The sequence below is a fragment of the Ochotona princeps genome, chromosome 4 (genome assembly GCF_030435755.1).
Source record: "Ochotona princeps isolate mOchPri1 chromosome 4, mOchPri1.hap1, whole genome shotgun sequence".
NCBI lineage: Eukaryota > Metazoa > Chordata > Mammalia > Lagomorpha > Ochotonidae > Ochotona > Ochotona princeps.
In genome coordinates this window covers 23,873,858-23,897,560 of record NC_080835.1, presented here as the reverse complement: position 1 = coordinate 23,897,560, position 23,703 = coordinate 23,873,858, and the positions used below count along the sequence as shown (strand labels likewise).

The 23,703-nt window shown below is 45.0% G+C and overlaps 1 protein-coding gene across 6 annotated transcripts in view; it reads left to right on the top strand.

Annotated features, from left to right (window-relative positions):
• Nucleotides 1–23,703, top strand: part of PRR5L (proline rich 5 like) — a 172,098-nt gene that overhangs the window by 134,224 nt on the left and 14,171 nt on the right. For 5 of the 6 annotated variants that reach the window (XM_058663162.1, XM_058663161.1, XM_058663164.1 and 2 more), the window contains 3 exons: nt 7,384–7,441; nt 14,568–14,659; nt 21,703–21,843. In XM_058663162.1, the coding sequence (XP_058519145.1) occupies nt 7,384–7,441; nt 14,568–14,659; nt 21,703–21,843 (291 nt within the window). The remainder of the gene's footprint in view (nt 1–7,383; nt 7,442–14,567; nt 14,660–21,702; nt 21,844–23,703) is intronic. The other variant, XM_058663165.1, reaches the window with a different exon arrangement.

Genomic DNA, 23,703 nt, shown 5'->3' with positions numbered 1-23,703 from the left:
GGGTAGTAAGAGAAAGTCCATATAAACTCTACCTTGAAGGTAAAATTGGGGCCTGTATCCAAAGGGGCTGGACTCATTGAGAAGATAAAGGGCAGGAGACAGGGTTATCTCTTATGCAAGAAGGTCTTCCATTTTGGGTTGGGCCAGGAAGAAAGGGGAATGTCATTGGTGGTCCCTGGGGTGACCCAAAAGCTCTACTCACTGCTCAGAGAGGGGTGGCTGGTCTAGGGCTGTGAGAACAATCCCTGGATGTGCCCAGTACTTGCTTCTGGGGATACCAGCCATTGGTGGTTACCTTAATCTCCTCAGCACTGATTTAAATTGTGTGCAATTATTTAAATATTTTTATTGTATTTTTCTTACCCTTTATGAAGCTAAATGAAGTGGTGTTGAGGTGGAAAATTGCAGGTTTTACCATAATTGAGATAAAGATGAAAATCAATAGACATGCTGAAGGGACAGATCTTTATTCGCATTGGACTCAGGTTGTTGCATCAGAAGTGGAGGTGCGACTGCATCCTCTGGTGTTGGATGTGGGGGTCCAAGTAGAGGCTTAATCTACTGCGCCATAGCACCCTTCCTGAGTTCTCTATGACTTTGATATGTGCTGAAATCTGAGAATACTGTAGGCTTCCTGTGCTAATTTGTCTACTTCTCCTGACATCGATGTAGAAGATCCCTTCACATATAGCTCTCTTTCACAGATGCTGCAGCTGAGGTCAGAAGGGGGTTATTTGATTGTTCGGTTAGGAAATGGTGCAGCAAAGATACAACCCTGATTCTCCGGCCACAGAAAACCGTTCTCTTGGATCATACTCTAAATATTAAAACACCCTTAGGGCACTTCCTTGAAATACCCTGTGACAGAAGTTTCAGGGTTACTTTTTATCCATTTTGAGGGTCTGAAAAATCAGACAGACTGTTTCCTGCCTCTTTGTGAAGCAATTTTTAGGAAGCTCAAGTTCACTCTCTTTGTTGGTGCTGAAATGGTGTTTGATGAAGAATTAGCATTAATTCTGACTTCCTAATCATTACCAGAGTCCTGCTGGGGCTGTCTCTCTTGGTCTCATCAAATCCATGCACACCAGGACTGTTTTTTTTTTTTTTTTTAAGAAACTTTCTGGGCCTGAGGAAGGAGTTTGTGTTTAAGACATGTCTTGCTTGTCTAGGAAGATATCCAGCTTCATGGGAAATGTCCTCCTCATTAGAGATGGTGGCCAGCCTTTCAAAATCATAGAGGGAAAAAATGGAGATGGCCCATGGTTTCTGCAGCTGGGTTCATGCCAACAACAGGAACCTTTGTAGACGCCACTCACTGGAAACGCATGCCTGAGGTGGAACTGTTGGCTGTTCTCACTAGGCTGAGCAACACAACTGCCAGACCCCACTGGGTCAGGGCACAACCTCTCATCTGGGAGTGGGCTCCACCTGGCAGCCAGGCGTTCCCCATAGCAGATGCTGGATAGTAAAGAGGAGACCCCTGAAATGGACTTTTGGAGAGGTGAAAGTTGCGCAGCTGGCAGTAGGACTGGGCGGCAGAAATCACCTGGCTGAATGCATAGTCACATTAATGTGACCTCAGGTTGTTTAGCCAGCAGCCTTGCTGTCTGAACTCTTCTCCAAAAGAAATGACATACAAAGCCCCTGCAGGGCAAGAGAACCTGATACTAAATCCACCACCCTTCTGCCATCTGGGTCTGGTCTTCACTCCTTGCTGAAGCTCACTGTGAGGCCATAAACTTGCTACTTCACCTCTTTGAGCCTACATTTTGTCAGTAGAATCTAGTTGTTGTCAAGGTGCCCAGCACGTAAGGCTGATGTGGTTACAAAGGGAACAGCCCACCAATGATAGCTAGTTCTATCTTAGTGCTTTTAAAAATATTTCTAAAGTAAACCAAAGGACTATAAAGGAGGAAAGACATGAACTTTAGATTCAGACCAACCGAAGCATAAATTGTGGTCTCCATTTGCTAGTTGCCTTATTGTCTTCATATGTAAGCAGGGGATAGGTTTGTGGTGAAGATAAAATGAGATAGTGTTTGAAAAGACTATAGTGCCTGATATGGTAAAAATGCAAAATTAATTCTACATGGGCCCGGCGGCGTGGCCTAGCAGCTAAAGTCCTTGCCTTGAACGCCCCGGGATCCCATATGGGGGCTGGTTCTAATCCCAGCAGCTCCACTTCCCACCCAGCTCCCTGCTTGTGGCCTGGGAAAGCAGTTGAGGACGGCCCAACGCATTGGGATCCTGCACCCGCGTGGGAGACCCGGAGCGGCTTTGGGTCGGCGCAGCACTGGCCATTGCAGCTCACTTGGGGAGTGAATCATCGGACGGAAGATCTTCCTCTCTGTCTCTCCTCCTCTCTGTATATCCGACTTTGTAATAAAATAAAAAAAAAAATTCTACTGTCCAGCTTTCTGTCATCATCATCATCACTGTCATGCCTAATATTGTCACCATTGTGGAGCACCTCTGTGTGGAGGTGCTTCCCATTTAACATCATTCTCCCTGCTCTCTTGCCTTCTTCCTTACTCAGCCTCTGATTGGCTGGGGAGGTACCTGCCTGGCAGGAAGTACACAGGGTTGACCGACACTATACCATACACATCTACCCTCACCTCTGCTCTCCCTGACCACCTCCTCCTCATGTTCTGTAATTATGTGGAGTGAGCAGGGTCTCTTCTGAAGGTTGGGTGGCTCCCCCAAAAATGCACATATGTGTTTTCCCCCACAAAGCCTCGTTTTTCTGTTTGCAGCCCATTTTTCTATGTCTCACAGAAAACAGCTGCATCAGCTATGTTTTCACTTCTAGATTCCTCTGTCACTTCATTAAAGGGTTGTTGAGACTGTGTAAGTTCTGTGGTGGGGTTGGAGAGAAGATTCAGTAAGTAACAGTGGGCGGAGTTCCAAAACCCAGGTTTCTTCCTACCTGTTTATTATTGAATGTGACTATGTGCTGCTGGTCATAAGCTTAGGGCTTAAGAGTTGGTGGAATTGTCTTTAGCAGGGAGTGGGACAAAAGAAAAGTGGGGCTTCTCCAGTTTTGTTCTTTTCCAGCTCTATCAACATGGCTCAGCAGCAAGCACTTTTTCCAGGGCTTTCCAGAGTCAAGCATTGTCAGGAGATGGAAGCACTGTGAGGCATGAACGGGAAAGAAGAAATGCTTGCTGAGATAAGCAGGCAAAGGAGTACCCACATGAGACCTAGCTTCCCTCCTACTCTACCTCCGTCTCTGCATCTCAGAAATCTTTGAGCAGGCACCAGTCCTACAGATGTCAGCTTGGCATATCTTTAGTGGAGTGACAGCAGACGAGTGGGGGTTTTAATTAGCGGACCTCAGGGCTAAATGCAAACATGACCTTGCTGAGGTGGTGGAATGGAGTCGCTTCATGAGCCTGCCATGGCAATGCACAGCAGGCAGGTGGTCCCCCCAAAACACTGCAATGCCAGCAGTATGACACATAGATAAGACAGCGCTAGACAAGAAGGCCCCACTGAGTGCCAAGGAAATGTCGCACAACACTGTCAGGCCAGATCAGGAATGGCTGCCACCATGCTTCCCCTCAAGACGCTGGATCCAGACCTTCCAGGCACCAGCCAACTGTGTCCCCACCAACACAGTCATGTTACCACCTTGGTATTCAGGTGATATTGCTGCAGGATTGGGAGCAAAAGACAAGATGCAGCATAGGGAGTGCAGATCAGAGCCTGGACACCTGTGCCATGGTACTGGCAGGGGGCAGGAACTCTGAGGAAGTGGGGCTCCAGGCCCTCCCTCCATGCATGCTTATGACCCCTTTAAACTTGGACTTATCAAACACAAATTCAAAGGTAAAATGAGTAAGAATTGAAGATGGCAAGTGCACAGGATTATGCCCAGGTGCACGCAAGGCCCTGAGCAAGGCAGGATGCTTTGGAGCATGAGCACCCATGTCAGGACAGAATTTCAGCAGAAACAATGGTTAGCTTTGTTTGAGACTGAGCTTGGTGAGGCAGCAGGGGTCCAGGAGGTAAGCTGCTGATGTGGCTAAGTTGTTAACAAATGGAGAATGAAATGGTACAACTCCACTGGGTGTATGGCTGAAAATTCTCAAAAGAAATGGGGCTGAAGGCTGCACTGTCCTGAGACTCGACTCTGCTAGCATGTGCTGGATCAAAGAGAATAGCAGGGCTGCTGAGCCCTGCTCAGTGCTTGGTTGAAACGTTGGAGAAGCAAACATTGCTTCTAGCCTCATTTATTCAGCTGCAAGGAAAGAGCCAACGTAAAACTCCTAGTAGTATAGGAATCTCCCAGAAGCATTTGAAAGGACTTTATGTTCTTGGAAAGTGGGTTCACCTAACTCCACTAAAACTGTGTGTAATCAAGTGCCCTGACCACAGGGCTAGAGCAAGGGGCAAGTACAAATGACCTTTTAGGCTTCAAACTACAGAGTTTCTATGCTGCATTTTGTAAGGAATTGAAGAAGATGCTTTTTTTTTAATGCTTTCCATCTTGCACGAATAATTTCTTTTCCTTGAAAATATCCTGCCCCAGGAACGCACTTGCACGGGCACACACACACACACACACACAGAGAGAGAGAGAGAGAGAGAGAGAGAGAGAGAGAGAGAAAAGAAGAAAACTTAGAAAGGAGAAAAGAGTCTAATTGGATTTTTTTGAAGTTTTTTCTCCCTAACATCCAAAGTAATTCTTACCCAATGAAAAAAATGGCAACAGATTTAGGGACCTTATGTTGCTTTTTACCCCACTTTAAAAATATTCATTCTTGAATTATTGAAAAAAATTAAAAATGATCTTTATAACTAGCATGGGAGATACATACACATTATATACATTTTTATATAATATATATATGAAATATTTGTTGAGCACTTGCTATGTTCCTGGCACTGTGCTAAGAACTAGGATACTAAAATAAAAATTCATCCCCACATAAGTGACCTGAAATCCTAACAGATAAGTAGTGTGAATTCATTTCTATTATTAGCTCATACTGTAACCTGGACTAGGCTGTTATGCTCCCAGGCATCCGCTTCCTCCTGCCACCCTATGAGGTGTAAAATCTAGTGATGGAGCAAAGTGGTGAAAAGTGCATCTGAGGGGAGTTATTCTTACCTTTGGAGGTGCACCTGGGGAGAGATTGTAACTAGAGGAAGGCGGGATTTTGACACTAGCATTGACAGTGGGGAGAGGAGGTAGTGTCTGGGCGCTCCTTGCACTGGACGCTGAGGGCACCCTCTGAAAGCCTCACTTGCATGAGGTGAGAGGAACCTGGCAGAGACCCCAGAGTGCTATGGGGCTCTGTGCTGTGCAGCACTCTGCTGGAGTGCCTGCCACCCATTGATGCCCAGTCTGGCTGCCATGGGATTCTGGAGCCAGGGCATTCTTCTGCTGACTGATCCAGGGGCTGCAGAGGTGCACCTTGGCTGGGCGCTTGAGGAAAGATGAAGGCTTCATCTTAACGGCCTGTCTGCTCTGATTCGCTGGTGGAATGGATCGGGTTCTGTAGCAGAGTTGGTGCACTGCTCATATGGTGTCCCTCCAACTTCGATTCAGGTTCCGTCTGTCTTCTTCAACTCGATGGTGACAAACCTCTTCAAATTAGGTCGTATCTCATGACTCTCAGATCACATAATTTGGTTTTTGTGTCTCTCTGTAATTAAAATGTAATAATACCTTAGATAAAATACTTTGTTAGCATTTAGCCTAGTGCTTAAACTATCAGTTAAAACACTCTCATCCCATATCAGAATGCCTGGGTTCAGTACCAGGCTCTACTCTGGATCCCAGCTTCCTGTCATATGTTTCCTGAGAGGCTGCACCTGGTGGCCCAAGCACTTGACTCCTTGACATCCTCATGAGATATGCAGATTGCATTCTGGCTGCTGAAATCAGCTTGACAGACCTGGTTATTGTGGGTGTTTGGGGAGAACCAAATAAATCATTTTTAAAAACAGAAGGTTTGCTTTGGTTCAAAACATCCATGTGCACGAGGTCTGTTCAGAAAGCTCATGAAAAATGCATATTATTTTTAAAAACTGTATGGATTGAAAATTTTGGAGTACCCTGCTGTATTTTAAAATAAATTATAAGATTTTGGATGCTCCTAATACAAGAAAAAATAGTGTTTTAGATGATAGAAATTCTAACTGCCCTAATGTGTTCATTCCACATTATCTACATGTATCGACTATTGAAATAAGATGATATTGCATATATATGTATATATATAGTAATTACCATGTGTCAATAAAAAGTATTTTAAAGGAAATAGAATAAGAACCATACAGTAAATGGGGAAAAATTAGCAGTCTCAAACAGAGACTCAAGTTCTTAACCCTTGGCTTTGCATGTTATGTTTGTCACTGTAACAAAGTCCGCGAGTTTATGAAGGCAAATGCTAAGAAATGTACTAGGTTCTTTTCTTTTCTTCTCTTCTTTCTTTTCTTTTTTCTTTTTCTTTCTTTATTTCCTTCTTTCTTTCTTTCTTTCTTTCTTTCTTTCTTTCTTTCTTTCTTTCTTTCTTTCTTTCTTTCTTTCTTCCTTTCTTTCTTCCTTTCTTTCTACCACTATATTACCTGTTCCCTTTCTCCCTTGTGAGAGTAATCCTTTGGTAATCTTATCATGAGTCATGAATGGGGAGGCATCAACCACCATTGGTTCTGAGGTTCTGAGACTTCATAACAAGTTGTTCCATGGCTCTTGGAGGAGAAGGGAGAAGTCTGGCTAAGGCTTCTTAGAAGGCAACAAAGGAGCATGGAAAGAGATCTGTTCTATCTCCAGTGGTTGGTCTCTTCACTGACCACCAGTGAAGTGGGAACCAGAGCACTAACCTGAAAGGATTGAATTAAATGGCAAAATATATAATAGAGGTGATACACAGTGACTTGGTTATTTGTTCACGGTAGTTCCAAGAGGAATGAATTGCTGTTTCTTTCCACAACTTTTCTATGTGCTCCCTCAGTAATGGACACATTATCATGCTTCATGCTAGAGTGAGAAACGCTATATTTATATATATACACATATATATAAAATTATCGCATAATTTACCCTTTTTTGCATTTAGAACATATAAGTCCTCAAGGACATTAAATATTAATAATAATGAGTTTAGTCAAGCTTTCATTGTGTTTGTTTGCTGGTTAGAAGTTTGCGAGCAGTTGGGTTTGGCTCTTGTCTCACCAGCTCTTTGAGTATGGAGTATCTCTCCATCTCTTCTGAGCCCATGTCTTCAAAAATGACAAAAATCCTGTTAAACCTGGAGGCACAACCAGCTCACAGGTGAATAGAACTACTCTGGCCCATCAGAGGCAGAAGGGGATTGGCCATGTGCACTCTGCAGTTGCTCAACTCTTGTGTTCTTCATTCTCTTTTGGCAGAATCAGCTTCTTGCAAAAGGACTATTCTTTGTGGAGGAGAAGATTAAGCTGTGTGAAGGCAAGTATCAAGCAGCCTGAATAGATGGGAGCTGGGCAGGGGTTTGGGGTAGCTCCATGACTCAGCCTTTGATATTTGAACAGCTAAGATCCTTCTGTCCAAAGCTGGCAGGCTCCAGACCAGTGAGTCACCCTGTCTGCTTCTTCTCCAACTCAGTAGTAGTACTACTATTTGGGTCAACCACTCACAGCCCTGCAGGTCAAATCTGTTTTAGCAAATGATGTGGGATTTGGGTTAAGAGTTTTAGGGGCCTGGGAATGGGAAGGTTATTGTGAGCTGCATCCTGGAGATCTTTACTGGAAGGATGCCATATCATGACTCCTGTCATGATACACCCCAGGCTGTTTTCTATCAGGTTTTGGGATATTTGGGTAAATCACAGGAGATAAAAGTCCTTTCCATTTGGGAGTTTTAGGCTTATATCAGGACATGACTAGATAGAAAAAGGGTAATTTCTTAGTATTAAAAGATTTTCAGGTCGTCCTTTCCATTTGGGAGTTTTAGGCTTATATCAGGACATGACTAGATAGAAAAAGGGTAATTTCTTAGTATTAAAAGATTTTCAGGTCTAACTGGCAGGATACAAATGACATGAACAGAGATGGGAGATGGGGTCGGAAGTAAAAGAATTAGCAAACCACTTGACTGTGTCAAGAGTTCTTTTTAGTTCCCATCAATGCAGGGTCTACTCAACTTTCCATCTACTTCTTTGGTGACTCTTGGCAAAGCACCAGTTTCTCTGAGTCAGTCCTTGTTTATTTTTATTGTTTGAAAACATACATTTATTTATTTGAAATGCAGTATTACAGATAGATGGGAAGATTAAGAAAGATTTTCCATCTGCTGTTTTCTTCCCCAGATGGTCACAAAGGCCAATTTGAACCAATAATCCAGGAACTTCATCCATGTCTCCCGTATGGGTAGCAAGGGCTCAAATACTTGGTGCATCTTCAACTGCTTTTCCCAGGCCATTAGCAGGGAGCTGAATCGGAAGTGGAGCAGTTGGGGCAGGAACCAGCACTCACGTGGATGTCAGTGTTGCAGGCACTGACTACCCACTGCATCCTGTCACGGACATCTCAATTTTATGTATTTATTTTTCATTTTAAAAAGGTTTATTTATTTATTGGAAAGTCATATATACAGAGAGGAGAAGAGACAGAGAGGAGGAAAGACAGAAAGAAAGATCTTCCATCCGTTGGTTCACTCCCCAAGTGACCGCAACATCCTGAACTGAGTCTGTCCGAAGCCAGGAGCCAGGAGCTTCTTTTGAGTCTCCAATGCAAGTTCAGGGTCCCAAGGCCTTGGGCTGTCCTTAACTGCTTTCCCAGGCCACCAACAGGGAGCTGGATGGGAAGCAGGGCTGCTGGGACAAGAACCTGCGCCCATGAGGGATCCCGGCAGTTATAAAGCAAGGACTTCAGCCACTAGAATACCGCACTGGTCCTTCAACTTTTATTTTTTAAAATAATAAGATTCAGGCCTGGCACAGTGGCCTAGTGGCTAAATCCTTGCCTTGCAACTGCCAGGATCCCACATGGGTGCCAGTTTGGGTCCTGGTTGCTCTACTTCCATTCTGCTTGTGGGCTGGGAAAGCAGAGGAAGCTGGCTCAAAGCCTTGGGACCCTACACCCAAATGGGAGACCCAGAAGAAGCTCCTGGCTCCTGGCTTCAGATCATCTCAACTCCATCTATTGTGGCTACTTGCAGAAGGAACCAGTGAATGCAAAATCTTTCTCTCCTTCCATAAATCTGCCTTTCTAATACTAAGTAAGTCAATAAATAAATAAAGATAGATTGATAGATAGATAGATAGATAGATAGATAGATAGATAGATAGATAATGAAATGAGGCAAGGGATTGTAGGAGTATAAGACATTTGATTGGCACAACATGATGTCTGGCCCACAGTATGGAATGCAACGACTTCTGTCTGTAGGTCACCTTTGTTTCCAGACCTAGACATCACATCATACCATTTTTCCTTCCCATTCCTAGCATAAAAGCTAATGTTCAGCAAGGTGGTTCCTAGAAAGATGAAGGAGAAAGAAATGTGAGAAGCTGACATTAGAAAGTTTCAATGTTTGGCACACAGGAAATACTCATCCAACCTTTGGAAGAACAGAGACTAGAAATCAGCCTTCTGGTGTTGGAGACTTTGCTGAACTGGTTGTCATTCTTCCCCTTCAATGCATATATGCTGCGATCTTCTTCAGTGTTACAAATATAAATATGTGCTAACCACATCCTCAACATTTAAAAATTACAGTAAAAAGCAAGTAGCATAAAATATACCTTCTTAACCATTTTACAATTCCACAGTGCTAACTATGTTGACATGGCTCTGGCCCTGTAAAAGATCTCAACTTTATCTTGCAAATCTAAAACTCCAAATCCACTGAACAGTTCTCTATTTCTCCTTGCCCCCAGCCCTGACAGCTACCATTATCCCTTTTGTTTTCATGATTGTAACTACTGTATGTATTTCATATAATTGGATTCCCACAATATTTGTCCTTTTGTGATGGCTAATTTGACTCAAATGAAGTCCTCTAAATTTCATTCATATGATAGGATACCCCCCTTTTTGTTTTAAGCGGAGTGATTTTTCTGTTGCATGGATAAATCACATTTTCGTTGGCCATTCATCTGTCAGTAGAAGGGTCTCATTTTGCAGTGACTGGTGTTGAGCAGACCTTAATAGCTCTGTTGATGCTTCCCAGACAAGGGTGGGAAAGGAAACAATTTCCTTCACCATACTACTTGTATGTCAATCATGTGGGGAGTTACCGCAAGCTCCTGGAAATGTGGAAAACCAGTTCAGTTCTTGTGAATACCAGAGACCCAGATGCCCTGAAAGGGAAACTTCACTATCTTACCCATGTGACATTAACATGAATGTGTTCAGAGTGAAAACTCAGAAGTGGAGATAGAATGAACACAGATCATCCAAGATGCTGTGCCTCTTCCGTAGTCTGGCCAGAGAGCAGGGGCCCTGATGTTCTCTGTGGGTTTCCTCTAGCCCCAGGGTTCTGGGTGCAGAATGGGCAGGCATGTGAAAGAACCTGTAATGGTTCAAATTGAACATCTCAGGGGTTTATTATTATTATTATTATTGTGTTTATTTATTTTTGTTTTATGCTCTGAAAAACTGGTTGGGAAACAACTTTAACAACATATTTATGTACATGTTTGCCTACCCTTGTGTGATGGCTACAGAAAGCACAGGTGGTAGCTCCTACAAATTATTGCCCTCTTTTGGTTGGGAGACACTATGTTCAGTGGTCTTTCTGGAGTGCTGGTGACCTTGACTTCTAGGAAGTTTATTTACCCATCTATATTCCTCTGATGATCCCCACTTCCATGGTACATGCGAGGACAGATTTTGTAAGATGGTTATCTAGAACCTTCCTTCCAAACTCCCTTTATCTTTGTAGGGAGCTGAGTCCTGACTTATGGGCTGTAACTGGCAGTGAATTCACCTGTTTCTGTTAACTCATTCCTCTCCAGAACTACTCCTTTTTTTTTTTTTTTTTTTTTTTACTAGTCTCGGTCTCTCCTGATGAATGTCTCTGAATGCATGTTTGCAGTCAGCAAATAGACCCAGATTCCCGGATGGCAACTTTACTGCTGTCAGGTTGAAAGACTATCCATGCTGATGTACTTTCCACTTTGGCAATGGAAGAAAGGAAGTAGGCACTGGTACTAACTCCAGGTTTTTCTCTCCTTCTCGGGTCTGTGTCTTGCTTTTGGAAGGATTAAGAAAACAGCTATCAACCAAGGAGATGCAGACTCCTTTCCTCCTTTGGGGTATAGGTCCCTTTGGTTTTAGGAACCTTATGTTAGGTGAGCTAATGTTTCAGATTTTTAAAAAATATTTTATTTACTTGAAAGGCAGAGTGACAGAGAGGCAGAGATCTTGCATCTGCAGATTCACCTTCCAAATAGCTGTGGTGGTCATAGCTGGGACAGGCCAGGTCAAGCCATGAGTAGGAACTCCAACAGGGTCCTCCATGTCAGTTTTCCCAGGCACCTTAGCCAGGAGCTGGATATGAAGCAGAGCAGCCAGGACTTTAACCAGCGCTCTGATATGGCGTGCTGATGTTGCAATCAGTTGCTTAACTTTCTGTGCTGCAATGTTGGCCCCTGATTATCCTTTGGACTTCCCCACCTCCACCTTGCAGGGAACTAACATATCCTAGCTTTGAAAGAGAATGGTGATTGCCTGATTGGTTAATCCAATAACAAAGGAGATTTCTCCTTCTGGTTGTGATCCTTTGAAAACCCTGACTACCAGAGCAGCAGCTTCAGCACTACCTTGAGGATGGTTAGATTCTCAGGCTCCAACTTCGATCCTCTAGAAATCCTAGAGGTGGACACCAGGAAATCTGGGTTTTAACCATCCTACAAGGTGGTTCAGACCTCCTGGTCTGCTTATCTGCTAACTCTGACCAACATGCATAAGAAGGCTCCAAGATGAACTATGGATTTTGGACAGAAATTCTTTGGCACTAGATTCTGCTCTATACCATTTACACATTGATTTGTATATGCTATACCATTAAGTTTTGCTCTATACCATCTCCTAAATGGTGCCACCCTCTGTTCACCAGCCCTAGCATCTACAAACATCTGTACAATTGGTACTTACTGCTCATTTAGTCAAAGATTATTTTAAAGATTTATATATTTTTATGGGAAAGACAGATTTGCAGAGAGAAGACGACAGAGAGAAAGGTCTTCCAACCACTGCTTCACTCCCCAAGCGGCTGCAACAGCCAAAGCTGAGCTGATCTGTAGGCAGGAAACAGGAGCTTTTGCTGGGTCTCCCATGTGGGTTCCAGTTCCCAAGACTTCGGGCCATCCTTGACTGCTTTCCCAGGCCACAAGCAGGGAGCTACATGGGAAGTTGAACAGCTGGGATACAAAGTGGCACCCATATGGAATCCTGGCTGTTACAAGGCAAGGACTTCAGCGATTAAGCTGCTGCACCAGGCCCCACTCAAAGATTTTTTTAAAATCGATTTATTGACATGTCTAGCTATGTGCCAAGTGCTGGACATAGAATAGTAAGCAGGACAGACAGACCTATGTCCTCATTACTGTTCTGTTGGAGCAGACAGGAAAGTATACAAGCAATTTCAACAAGGTGTAATTAGTGCTTTGTGAGAGAAAATAAAGAACATTATGGGCTTGTCATTTACTCCAGTGTATGTCACTCTAACCTTTCCAAACATGCACATCACTGGACCTGCTCACTACCACTTAGGGACCTTGTTCTCTTACCCCAGCCACTGCTTTTATTACTCATTAGATTAATCATCAGATGACGCTAAATGAATCTTTCAAGTTTTGAGCAGTGGAACTAGCAGTGTTTTGTTGAACATGTCTCTCAGCATCTCATCTTGGCTGACCCAGTTTCTCTGTCTTGGATGAGCAAAGACAGGGCCAATCAGCTCTATTAACTAGGTCACTAAGCAGCAGCTGCTGTGCATGCTCCTCTCTGCCAGTGTCTGCCTTTCCTGCAAGGGCACAGTTCCTCACACAGCCTTCCAGGGGTGTGGGTGACCTCTGCCCTCTGTCCTGGAGCTGGCACCTGGGGACAGCTTAGGCTTCCTGCTCCTAGGAGTGAGTAGCATAGAGTGAGGAGATTGCTCCCGTGTTTTGCAGAGTGTCTCTTTGGACAATGCTCCCCACCCCCTGTTACAGAAAAGCAGTGGGTGGAGGTGACAATTTCTCTTTCTTCTTTGTGTCTTTCTCCACGGACAAGGTAGCCCTAGAAGAAAGGCAGCATCTTGGTGACTATACAAATAAAACAGGATGTAACTGTGCACACGGTCTTCCTGGATAAGGGTGGCCAAGAACATGGCTTCTGGCATCCCACCTGTGCTTGCTGGTTCTGTTGACTTTGGGCCAGTTGCTTGACCTCCCTGAGGCCATAAAATGGGATAACACAGTCTGCTCATGAGATCTTATAGGTAAATGATTTAGTGCAGAGTTTGATGATGTTGCTCACATGATGATAATCGTTACGTGACCTGAAATGCTCACCTCCCTTTTCTGAATTGTGAGGTAGAAAAGCATATTTGCATATTTTCAGTTGAGTCTTTATACTTGTTATCAGTCCTTTTGTTGTTACTGTAACAAAATAGCTGAGACTGGGTACTTTATAAGGAAAAGAGGCTCATTTAGCTCAGCCTTAGGGGCTATAAGTTCAGGATGCAGCAGCCCCACTGGTTCAACTTGTGGTGAGAACCTTATAGCAAATGGTGTCATGATTGTGATCTATCCCCTGATCAATTTGCCAGCTATCCACAGTCATCAGGGCTGGACCAGGAGCTGGGAAGTCAGCCTAGGTCTCTCTTGTGGATAGCAAGGACTCGATCACCTGAGCCATCATCTACTGCATCCCCAGTGTGCACATCATCAGGAAGTTAGGGTAAAAGCAGAGACGGGGCTTGATCCTGAGCACTCAGAACTGGGATGCTGAGTCTTAATTGCTGTGCTAAACACCTGCCCCCAGGATCCCTTGTTTTCAACCAGCACGCTGCAATAAATTAGCTTATTAACTCCTTCCACAAGAGGAGCATTGGCCCTTCCCAAGGTGCTGTCCAGTGAACTAACCACCTTCCACCAGAATCTACCTCTGAAAGGTCCCAACCCCTGTTAAACATTGCCAGTCTAACGACTGAACTTCTAAGAAGTGATCCCTTTGGGACCAAGCCACATGCAAAGTATAACAACCCCAACCCGCCTACCACCTCAACCCCACGTTTAAACTGTGATGACACCTTGGAAATGTGCTCTCTTGACCATGGAAATGTGCTGTTTCTTGAAGTTAGAATCTTACTTGTGAGATATGAGTTTCAACCAGTATGCAAATGCTTGTGAGATGAGGTATATATCTGCCCTGAAAACAGCTGCTGGCATTAACCAGCAACAACTGCCCTGTAGTACCATGATCCTGCTCTCTCTCTCTCTCTCTCTCTTTGGGCTTTTGGGGCTCCTGGCTGCAGTTTTCTAGAATGTACACTTGTATGTTTTACATAGAACTGTCTTCTGGGCACTCCTACAAGTAATGACAAGTGCTTGTCTTTTTCCTCCCATCTTCTCACCCCCATGTAGGTGAAAATCGCATTGAGGTTCTGGCTGAAGTCTGGGACCACTTCTTCACTGAGACTCTCCCCACCCTGCAGGCAATATTTTATCCAGTTCAGGTCAGTCTTGTGGGGGAGTGAGTGCCTGCTATTCCCAGCAATCTGTCTTCCCTCTTGACTTCTGCTCCCTGTGGTTCTCTGGAGCTTGGATGCGTAAGCTGGTTAAGGACCTTACCTTCTCAGAATCCTATTTTGTAGTTTGTACCTAGCTTCCAGTGAACAGGAGGCCTTGTAAAACTTGTAACTTGTAGGCTCTTGTTACCTTCTTGATGTTGAGTATTTTTTTTATACTTTTGGAGACGTTTGTTTTTCTTACTTTCTAAGAAACAGATCAGGGAGGGAGACTTTTCTTAGTGTCTCTTCCCATCTTCTCTTTACTTCTTTGGGAAGCAAAATTTCCAGCAAATCTGCTGTTGTCCTGAAAGAATGGGAAAGAAATCTGCTCCTTGCCCCATCCATCAGGAGTCTGAAAAAAAGCAGTCACTATGATGTGATAGAGTACTAGGCTAGGAATCTGCAGACTTGGGTTCAAGCATATAGGTTTGGGCAGCACCATTGCATCAGTGAGTGTCTGCGCTGGCTGTCCTGCAACATGTGGACCTGAGCATAAGTCTGGTGATGGCTCTTCAGCATCCTCATCCTTTGGCTCAATTCCTTGTACCTCTGCAGGACTCTGCAAAGTGCACAACTGTGTCGTATTGGAGCCGCCACCACTTCCCCGAGAATGTCCTGCGTGTTTCTCTTCTGGCAGGCTCACAGCTTCCTGTGCTGTGATGACTTGCTGATCTGTGAGTGTAGGATGTCGAACAGGAGCACAACCAGAACTGGGGTTGTCTCTTACCAGAGATCAGGGCCCAAAGGAATTGTTTGGACTGAATGGTGTGTTAAAGAAATCCAGAATTTCTTAAAATGTAGATCAAATGTGTTTCAGCCTGGGATGCTGACATATTCCTGTTCCATTTGAAGTCCTGCCCCTAAGGTTTCCAGGAAGACACTTGTGGGCAGAAGCCTTGGCCTGCAGCCTGCTCCTCTTCTCCCCACCATGCTCTGCTTATGGGGGCAGTGCCGTCCCTTGCCCTTGGCAGTCACAGCAGCCAGCGCTGGCTGCTCAGCTTGGAAGACAGATGCTAGATACAGATTTAGCAAATAAAACACCAGAATGCTCGCGATATTAAATTTCGTATAAACAATGAATAATGCAATATTTGAAACAAAACTATCAAAGTGTTACTGGAAATCCTGTTTTGTTTTGTTTTGTTTTTAATCTGGCACTCTCACTAGATGGGAGTGCACAGCTCTCCATCTGCCTTGGGACTGTTTGGGAACAGACTTCTAGAGTGTAAGTGCACTGAATGACTACAGAATGAAGAGTGGCTTTTGGGAGTTGGGTAGATATAGGTCCAGGACAGTCAGAAGAGGGAGTCTAGAAGCTCAAAGCGGGCCCGGCGGCATGGCCTAGTGGCTAAAGTCCTCGCCTTGAACGCCCCGGGATCCCATATGGGCGCCGGTTCTAATCCCGGCAGCTCCACTTCCCATCCAGCTCCCTGCTTGTTGCCTGGGAAAGCAGTTGAGGGCGGCCCAAAGCCTTGGGACCCTGCACCCGCGTGGGAGACCCGGAAGAGGTTCCTGGTCCCGGCATCGGATCGGCGCGCACCGGCCCGTTGCGGCTCACTTGGGGAGTGAAACATCGGATGGAAGATCTTCCTCTCTGTCTCTCCTCTCTGTATATCCGGCTTTCCAATAATAATAAAATCTTTAAAAAAAAAAAAAAAAAAAAAAAGAAGCTCAAAGCTAGACAGGGGCCCAGTCCTACAAGTCTATGGAAGATACCGTCTTTGATGTCGCTCCTTGTCTACTCCTGGGAATAGCTGACTTGGGTTTTTGCTTCTGTTCTTCAGTGTGTCATACCCCAACTGGTTGCCTCCTCCCTACCCCCTGTCAACTACTGAGGACACCTGCCTGTGCTAACCTTGTTTTATTCCATTTGGCATGGGTGACAGGACTGTAGATTGTCCACAGGGAATGTTGAGAGGAGGTGGGGAGATCTGTGACAGACGGACACCAAGGTGGGAGGTACAACATTTTGTTCTCCACTGACCCAGGTCCATATATGCAGGATTTTATGGGACAGGATGCTCTTATCTTTGCTTATTTTCTGTGCTTAACTAGAAAAACTGATAGCACCTTGGCTAATAGGGAGGTGAACATTTAATCTTTCTGGAGGAGAGAGTTTGCGTGGCTTGTTGTTTTGTTTTGTTTTATTCTGCCTCAACCAAGAGCAAAAGTCAGTTACAGGCCAGCATGAATTCCTTCTCGTGGGATGAAAAAATGGCTAGGCTTGGTGACAAGTCAGCAACCTGGCAAATGGCCCAAAATGGCCCTGTAAGAAAACAGTGATTAGCTTGTTGATATGGCGGGTTGATCTTAACTGGGTATCCCATGCATTGCCGAACTATTTTCTGCTAGCTTCAGAGATTGGATTTTGCACAGGGAAGAGGCTTGTTTGCCTTATAGGACCTGTGCTAGGGTTGCAGGATAGTTCAAGTTGCTATAGTACATTAATGACATGCATATGAGAGCCAGTTCTAACACTAAGTGGTGGTGCCATATTGCTGTCCTGGGACTGCCTCAGCTTTATACGCAAGAGGTATTGGGTAAAGACTTAACATGTCCCTAGGGTCATTTATACGTCTAGGCCTCTTCTGAGAGTGTAATGTCTTACCTTGCATGTGTGTAGTGTTTAACCTTGGGTTTTGAAGCCCCAAAGACAAATTATCCATCTTCGCCAGATAAATAATGTGACTACTCCTACGTGGCCCAAATGCCTGCAGGTATCTCAAATGAAGAGGGGGAAAGCAGCGGAATATGCCTGGAAGACCTTGGGGTTGGGATGGCAGTACCAGAGAAAAGCAAAGTGGGGCCGAGTGTGACCTGCAGAGCTGAGCTCACACCAGCAGTCTGCTGCTTCCCTCCTGGACAACCCTCAGAAGATAACCTCAGCTCTCTAAAACTGTATTTATTACTTATTTGTTGCTTCTTCCAGGTGAAAGGAAGAAGAGCAGAGAGAAAGGGGAAAGGAGAGGAAGAGAGAGAGACTGAGAATTGTTATTCCGTTGGTTCGTTCTCCAAATGGCCACAGCAGCCAAGATTTTTGGCCGGTTTGAAACCAAAACGCAGACATCTGTCTAAAGCATGAATAAAGACCTATTAAAAGTGGTTCCTCGAATAGAGTGAGAATAAGAGATTAGAAGATGAGGTCTTTTTCCTAAAAGCCCTTTATAGCTGTTTTATCCTTTGCCTATGAATATCCATTACCTTATAATTTAAACAAAAAGCTAAAGCAAACAAAAACAGGGTCTGTTTGGAGTGCGGTGCTGGAGAATGGGGAGTGCCTTTGCATGCCTTGAGAGCTGGGCAGGAATTCCTGGGAAAGGAATGCAGTGATGTGAGTTGGCAGTCTTGGAGAAGGAAGTCTCCTCTTCCTACCAGAATTGTTGTACAGGAGAAATGTTAGAAGTTTGTCTGGCCCTGTCTTCCTTCCCCAAAGAGTTGTGGATAGAAGTTGTACAGGTCCTGTCAGCTTCCAGCATCACACAGTAACTAAGGAGCCTGGGCCTGCTTAGAATAATGTTCCCTGCATCCCTAGCCATCAGTCTGTCAGCAGAGAGTGTACCAGCTGCTCAGTTTCTCAGAGAGACAGAAAGCGTAAAGACAAGTTAAAGTACCCTTGTAATTAAGGGTATTAACTCCATTTAAAACTTTTTGTAGTACTTACAACACTTGCTGGAGAAATGGATATGAGACTGTGAAGTGTGGTTGTGGTTATCTCATGAAGTCAAGTTATAGGAGCTATACTGTGTATGTTTGTAATGTGTGCTTGCAACAGGGAGACATGGTAAGGCCACATTTGAGTCCACATTAGGATTTATGGAGCACAGAGTGCATGCCAGACTTTGTGTTCTCGTAGTGAGTAGATTCCTCAGCAGGAATGTCCCCAAAAGGGCAACAGGGCTGGACCAGTTAACAGGACTCTACTCAGTGGGGCAACAGGGCTGGCATCAGCCTATCTCCAGTGTAACAGGTCCATGTGGTGGGGCAACATCCACTCTTCCTGGAAGGTGGTTACACTGTCACTTTGTGGCACTTCCTACATCCCAGTGAGAGCTTTTTAGTGTCAAAAATTTCTGTCCAAAGTCCATAGTTCATCTTGGAGCCTTCTTATGCATGTTGGTCAGAGTTAGCAGATAAGCAGACCAGGAGGTCTGAATCACCTTGTAGGATGGCTAAAACCCGTATTTCCTGGTGTGCACCTCTAGGATTTCTAGAGGATCGAACTTGGAGCCTGAGAATCTAACCATCCTCCAGGTAGTGCTGAAGCTGCTGCTCTGGTAGTCAGGGTTTTCAAAGGAACACAATCAGATGAGTAAGGATATTTGTCACAGGACATCAGCTCCTGCAATTTTGGAGGCTAAGGAGTCCTGTGGTCTTCCATCTGCAAGGGGGACACAGGAAAGCCAGGGTTCTGTTTCAGGCCGAGTCCAAACCCCTATGAAACAATGCCATAGACCATCTGAGGCCTGGAAAAGCAGGCAGGAAGCATAAGAGGATCCCTCCACCTGTTGCTCTATTCATGGCCTGGAAGGATTGGGTGGAGGGCACCCACCTTGGGGAGGGCCACCTGCTTTCTTAAGTCTGCCAATCCAAATGCTAATCACATGCTAAAATACCTTAGACACTCAGAAAGAATGTTTAATTGGAGCGTACTGTGGCCAGAAAGTGTACAAATAGATGAATAGTATATTGGGACCTGTCTTTGAGAGCCACTGAGTTAGGAGTTCTCATTATTGGATGTGACACCTACTGAGCTGTCTTTTGCTTCAGCTTGACCCTGTCACAATTCCCTGTGCATGTCAGGTTCTATGAGGTCTGCCTTCTCCCTGGACAGATGTGCTCATGGTTGGAAAACTATATTCTTCAACCTTGGTAAAGTAAAAGGAGTCCTAGATATAAAGTAAGGGCACAAAAAAACTGCCATACAGGTTTTTTGGGGGCTAAAAACAAAAAACAAAAACAAAACAAAAAACAAAAGCCGAGATCTTGGAGAGAGACACTGCCATTGTGTGGGATCAGGAAAAGCAATCCTGGGGGTGATTAACAGAACTAATATAACAGGTAGGTGGTTGTGTCAGGAGTGGAGAGTGGAAGGATGTAGAGAGCCAAACTAACACACAGGCAAGTGTTGTGGTCCAAGAGACTGAGTCAATGCTTGGGATGCCACATGTCTTTATCAGAGTGCTGGTCTGAGTCATAGCTACTCTGCTTCTGATCCAGCTTCCTGCTGATGCACCAAGGAGGCAGAGTATGGTGCTCCCAGTACTTGGGTTCTTGCCACTCTGCTGGGAGACCCAGATAGCGTTCCTGACTTCTGGATTCAGCTGTTATATGCATTTGGGGAGTGAAGCAATGGATAAAAGATTTTGCTCTCTCTGACTCTCTGTCAAATAAAATACATTTTTTAAAAGTTATAGGAAATGTAAAACTTTCTTAAGCCTCGGCAACTTTTGGAGTGAAGTGCTATGTCCTATTTGGGAGGGTACTCATTTATCCTTTGGTCTCTGCCAGGAACAGCAATTTTTCAATGTAGCAGTTTATTTGTGTGTGTGTGTGTGTGTGTGTGTGTGTGTGTGTGTGTGTGTGTACATGCTCACATGTGCATATGCACACATAACATGGGAATTGAGACCTCCTATCTCTTTTGATCTTTGGAAACTGCAGGAGCTCTAAAATCCAATCATGATGTTTTGAAATCCAGTTCAGCCTTGGGTAAATTCCTGTGATTCATGGCGTTTATGGGGTTTTTCATTTGTAAAATGGGAAATAGAATGTATCTCAAGGGATGATCATCTTAGTCTGCTCAGACAAAATAAACTGGTTGGCTAATAAACAGCAAAGGTCTTTTTTCTCATAGTTCTGGAAACTGGAAAGTCCAAAACCAAGGTGTGAGCAAATCTGGTGTGTGACAAAGGCCCATTTCTTGGGTCATGCCTGGGACCTTATCAATGTGCCCTCACATGGTACAAGGAGTAAGATCTCTGCCACTTTGCTGAAGGGCACGGTCCCAATACAAGGGCTGCACCTTTGAATAGACTCAACTTGGGAGCTAGGATTTCAATATAAGAGTCTAGAAAGACACGAACATTCAGATCATAGCAGTGCTCTGGGATTAAATGTTATTCACACGTAAAATATTCAGAATCATGCCTAGCACAAGCTGGGGATTACTAAATGAGTTCTCATGACTGTTAGCTATTGCTTTGCTCCTCTTCCGCCTGCCCCCCACTCTACCCCACCCCGCCCCACGCACACACAGTGCACAAAGTCCCTCTTCTGTTTTCCCACAGATTGCTTTTCTTAGCTTGCTTGTGTTTATGTAAGTAGCTAACATCTTACATGAATCTCACATGCTCTTCTGTCTTCCTCTTATTTCTGGTGTATGGTTGGGCTGATATATTCAGCAGATGATAAGAGGAAGTAGGCTTGAATGTGGGGAGGTGAGATGGATCTTTCCTCTTGTTCCCATTTTCCTCTGTGACAATATGGTCCCTATCACATATGTATCATGTCATCTTTTTTGCTTTAAGGGCAGAATAAGAGACGGGAAAATATAGAACAAGATAGAGAATTAATCCGCTGAGCCCAAGGAAATGCAGCAGCCCATCTGGGCCATGAGAACTCCATTCTGGTATCCCACATGGGCAGCAAAGGTCCAAGCACTCAGGCCATACTTGCTGACCTCCCAGGTGCTTCAGCAGGAAGCAGGAATCTAAGGCCCTGCAGCCACGACTAGAACTGACAACTCCCAACATGAGACATCAGCACTGCAAGCCATTAACTCACTGCACAACGAGACAAGCTCCACATCTTCAGCACTGCTTCAGTTCTGGAGGATGGGGGCTGAGTCCTCAACTCTGATAACCCCATTGGGCCTGGCAATGGAGACACCTCATTATATCCCATACCGGATGCTCTGTGTTGTCCTGAATCCCATGTGATTGGTCCAATGAGCTGTGGCTTATCAGCCATCCCTCTGCTCTCTTCTCCAGGGCCAGGAGCTGACCATCCGCCAGATCTCCCTGCTGGGCTTCCGAGATCTGGTTCTGTTGAAGGTGAAGCTGGGTGACCTGCTGCTGCTGGCCCAGTCCAAGCTGCCCTCATCCATTGTGCAGATGCTTCTCATCCTGCAGGTGAGGACATGCTGGAGATATGTTCCCAAGGTCAAGGGAGGAGAGGAAAGAAAAAGCAATCTGCCATTAGGGGATGGAGGGGAGGGCACCACCTGACCAGGCAGGTATCTTAGCTTAGTTAAGTATCCCTTAGTTTGTGCCCCTTGGTTTGTTTGATGTACATTTACTGAATACCTGTTAGGTCCCTGGTACCATGGTTGGTGCTGGGGTCACAGTGGAGAGTGAAATAAACAAAGACAATGGTCCTCCATTTGCCAATGGATATGGCAAGTAGCTAGCACTCTCAAGTCACAACAAGGAGTGCACTGCACTTGGCCTTGTATCAGCCTGATGTGGAGCTGATTAGAGGCTCCAAGGGCAAGTGGGCTTCTTGAGGGATCAATAAGCAGGAATCATATCAAACTAAGCCACCAGCTTTTCTGGATTTCTTTATTGCCAGCACCTGGACTACCTTGTTTCTCTCTGACATTGCTTCTCCTACCCTTACTCACACTCTCTGCTGGTCTTGGCCTTGTTCCCTCTGTAGAGTGGCCCTTAGTGCCTTGCACATATGCTTTGGGTCATCATGGCCTCTTGTGGCTCATGTGCTTTCAGTATGAGAGAGACTCTCAAATGGCTATCTATGGTCTCCTAATCCCAATGCTAAAACACCTATAGGAAGATGAGCTAACACAAGGCAGTCTGTGTCTGTGTGCCAGACAGGAATGAAGAACTTCAAGTGGTTGTTTTCTTAAGTAGATAACTCCAATAGCCACCTTGGAGGGGAGCATTATTGTTACTCCCATTTAACAGACAAGGAAACTAAAATGGAAAGGCTCTGCACTTACCTGCCATCCCTCAGCCAAGCGGGGGCAGTGAGACTCAGAACTCAGCACCTGCTTCTCCTTCTCCAGGGGAAATGCTATGATTGGCCTGGCTTGAGCCAGATAATTCCTTTTAGCCCAATCAACCTCAACCTTGAACTGGATCAAGTAGTATAAACAAGGGCTCAATGAGCACATTATAATAAGTGGGGCACACAGTTCTCCAACTGTCAGGTTGTCTTTCCAAGCCTTGCCCTTGATCAGGATACTGCTGGCCACATGCTACCCTCACAGGAGGGAAGAAACATCAGGCACTGGGTACCCCCAACCCTACTCCCTGTCTCAACGGCTTCTGCTCCAGGATGGGATACTCCCTTGTCTGTCATTAGAGATAAGGCAGGCTTGGTTAATGGATGATGGTGGGTGTAATTTGCTGGAATGCCAGGTCAAGTATCAATTTTTTATGGGAAGGAAGTGAAGAAAGGGAATGGAGAAATGCTTATACAGCATATGCATCAAGAATCCTGGCTCCCTAAGTGAGAAGCCTGGAAAATGTGCCTTTTGGGATTATGCTAGAAGATTCAGAAAGTTGGCCTTCCACCCTCTCACTTCTGATGGCCCTGTTTCAGTCCTGGTTCTTTGTGGATGTTGGTGGTAGTTTGGCTGGAAGCAGATCTGATCCCTCCCTATAGGTCAGACCTCACCTGTTTAATGGCAGGCCCTGTGTGTGACAGAAACATCTATTGTGGGCAGATGATGTGACAGCTAAGAAAAAGCTATCATCACACCCCTGTCGCCTGGTTAGATCACCATCCAGGGGATTGTTCTTCACCTGCCCTGGCCCCCTGCTCACTGGGATGATGGCTAACTCTTGGGCAATTCCCCCACTGAACTGGTGAAAACCCTCACAAGTCAACACCCTGGCCTCTGGCCTTGGTGCCTTTGCAAACTTACCTAGAACCTGACTCTCAATGCCGTGATCTTGGCCCCTCCCTATGCTTGGCATTCCAGCTGCTTGGATCACTTTCTTTCCAGGGCCCATAAACCTCTGTCCAGG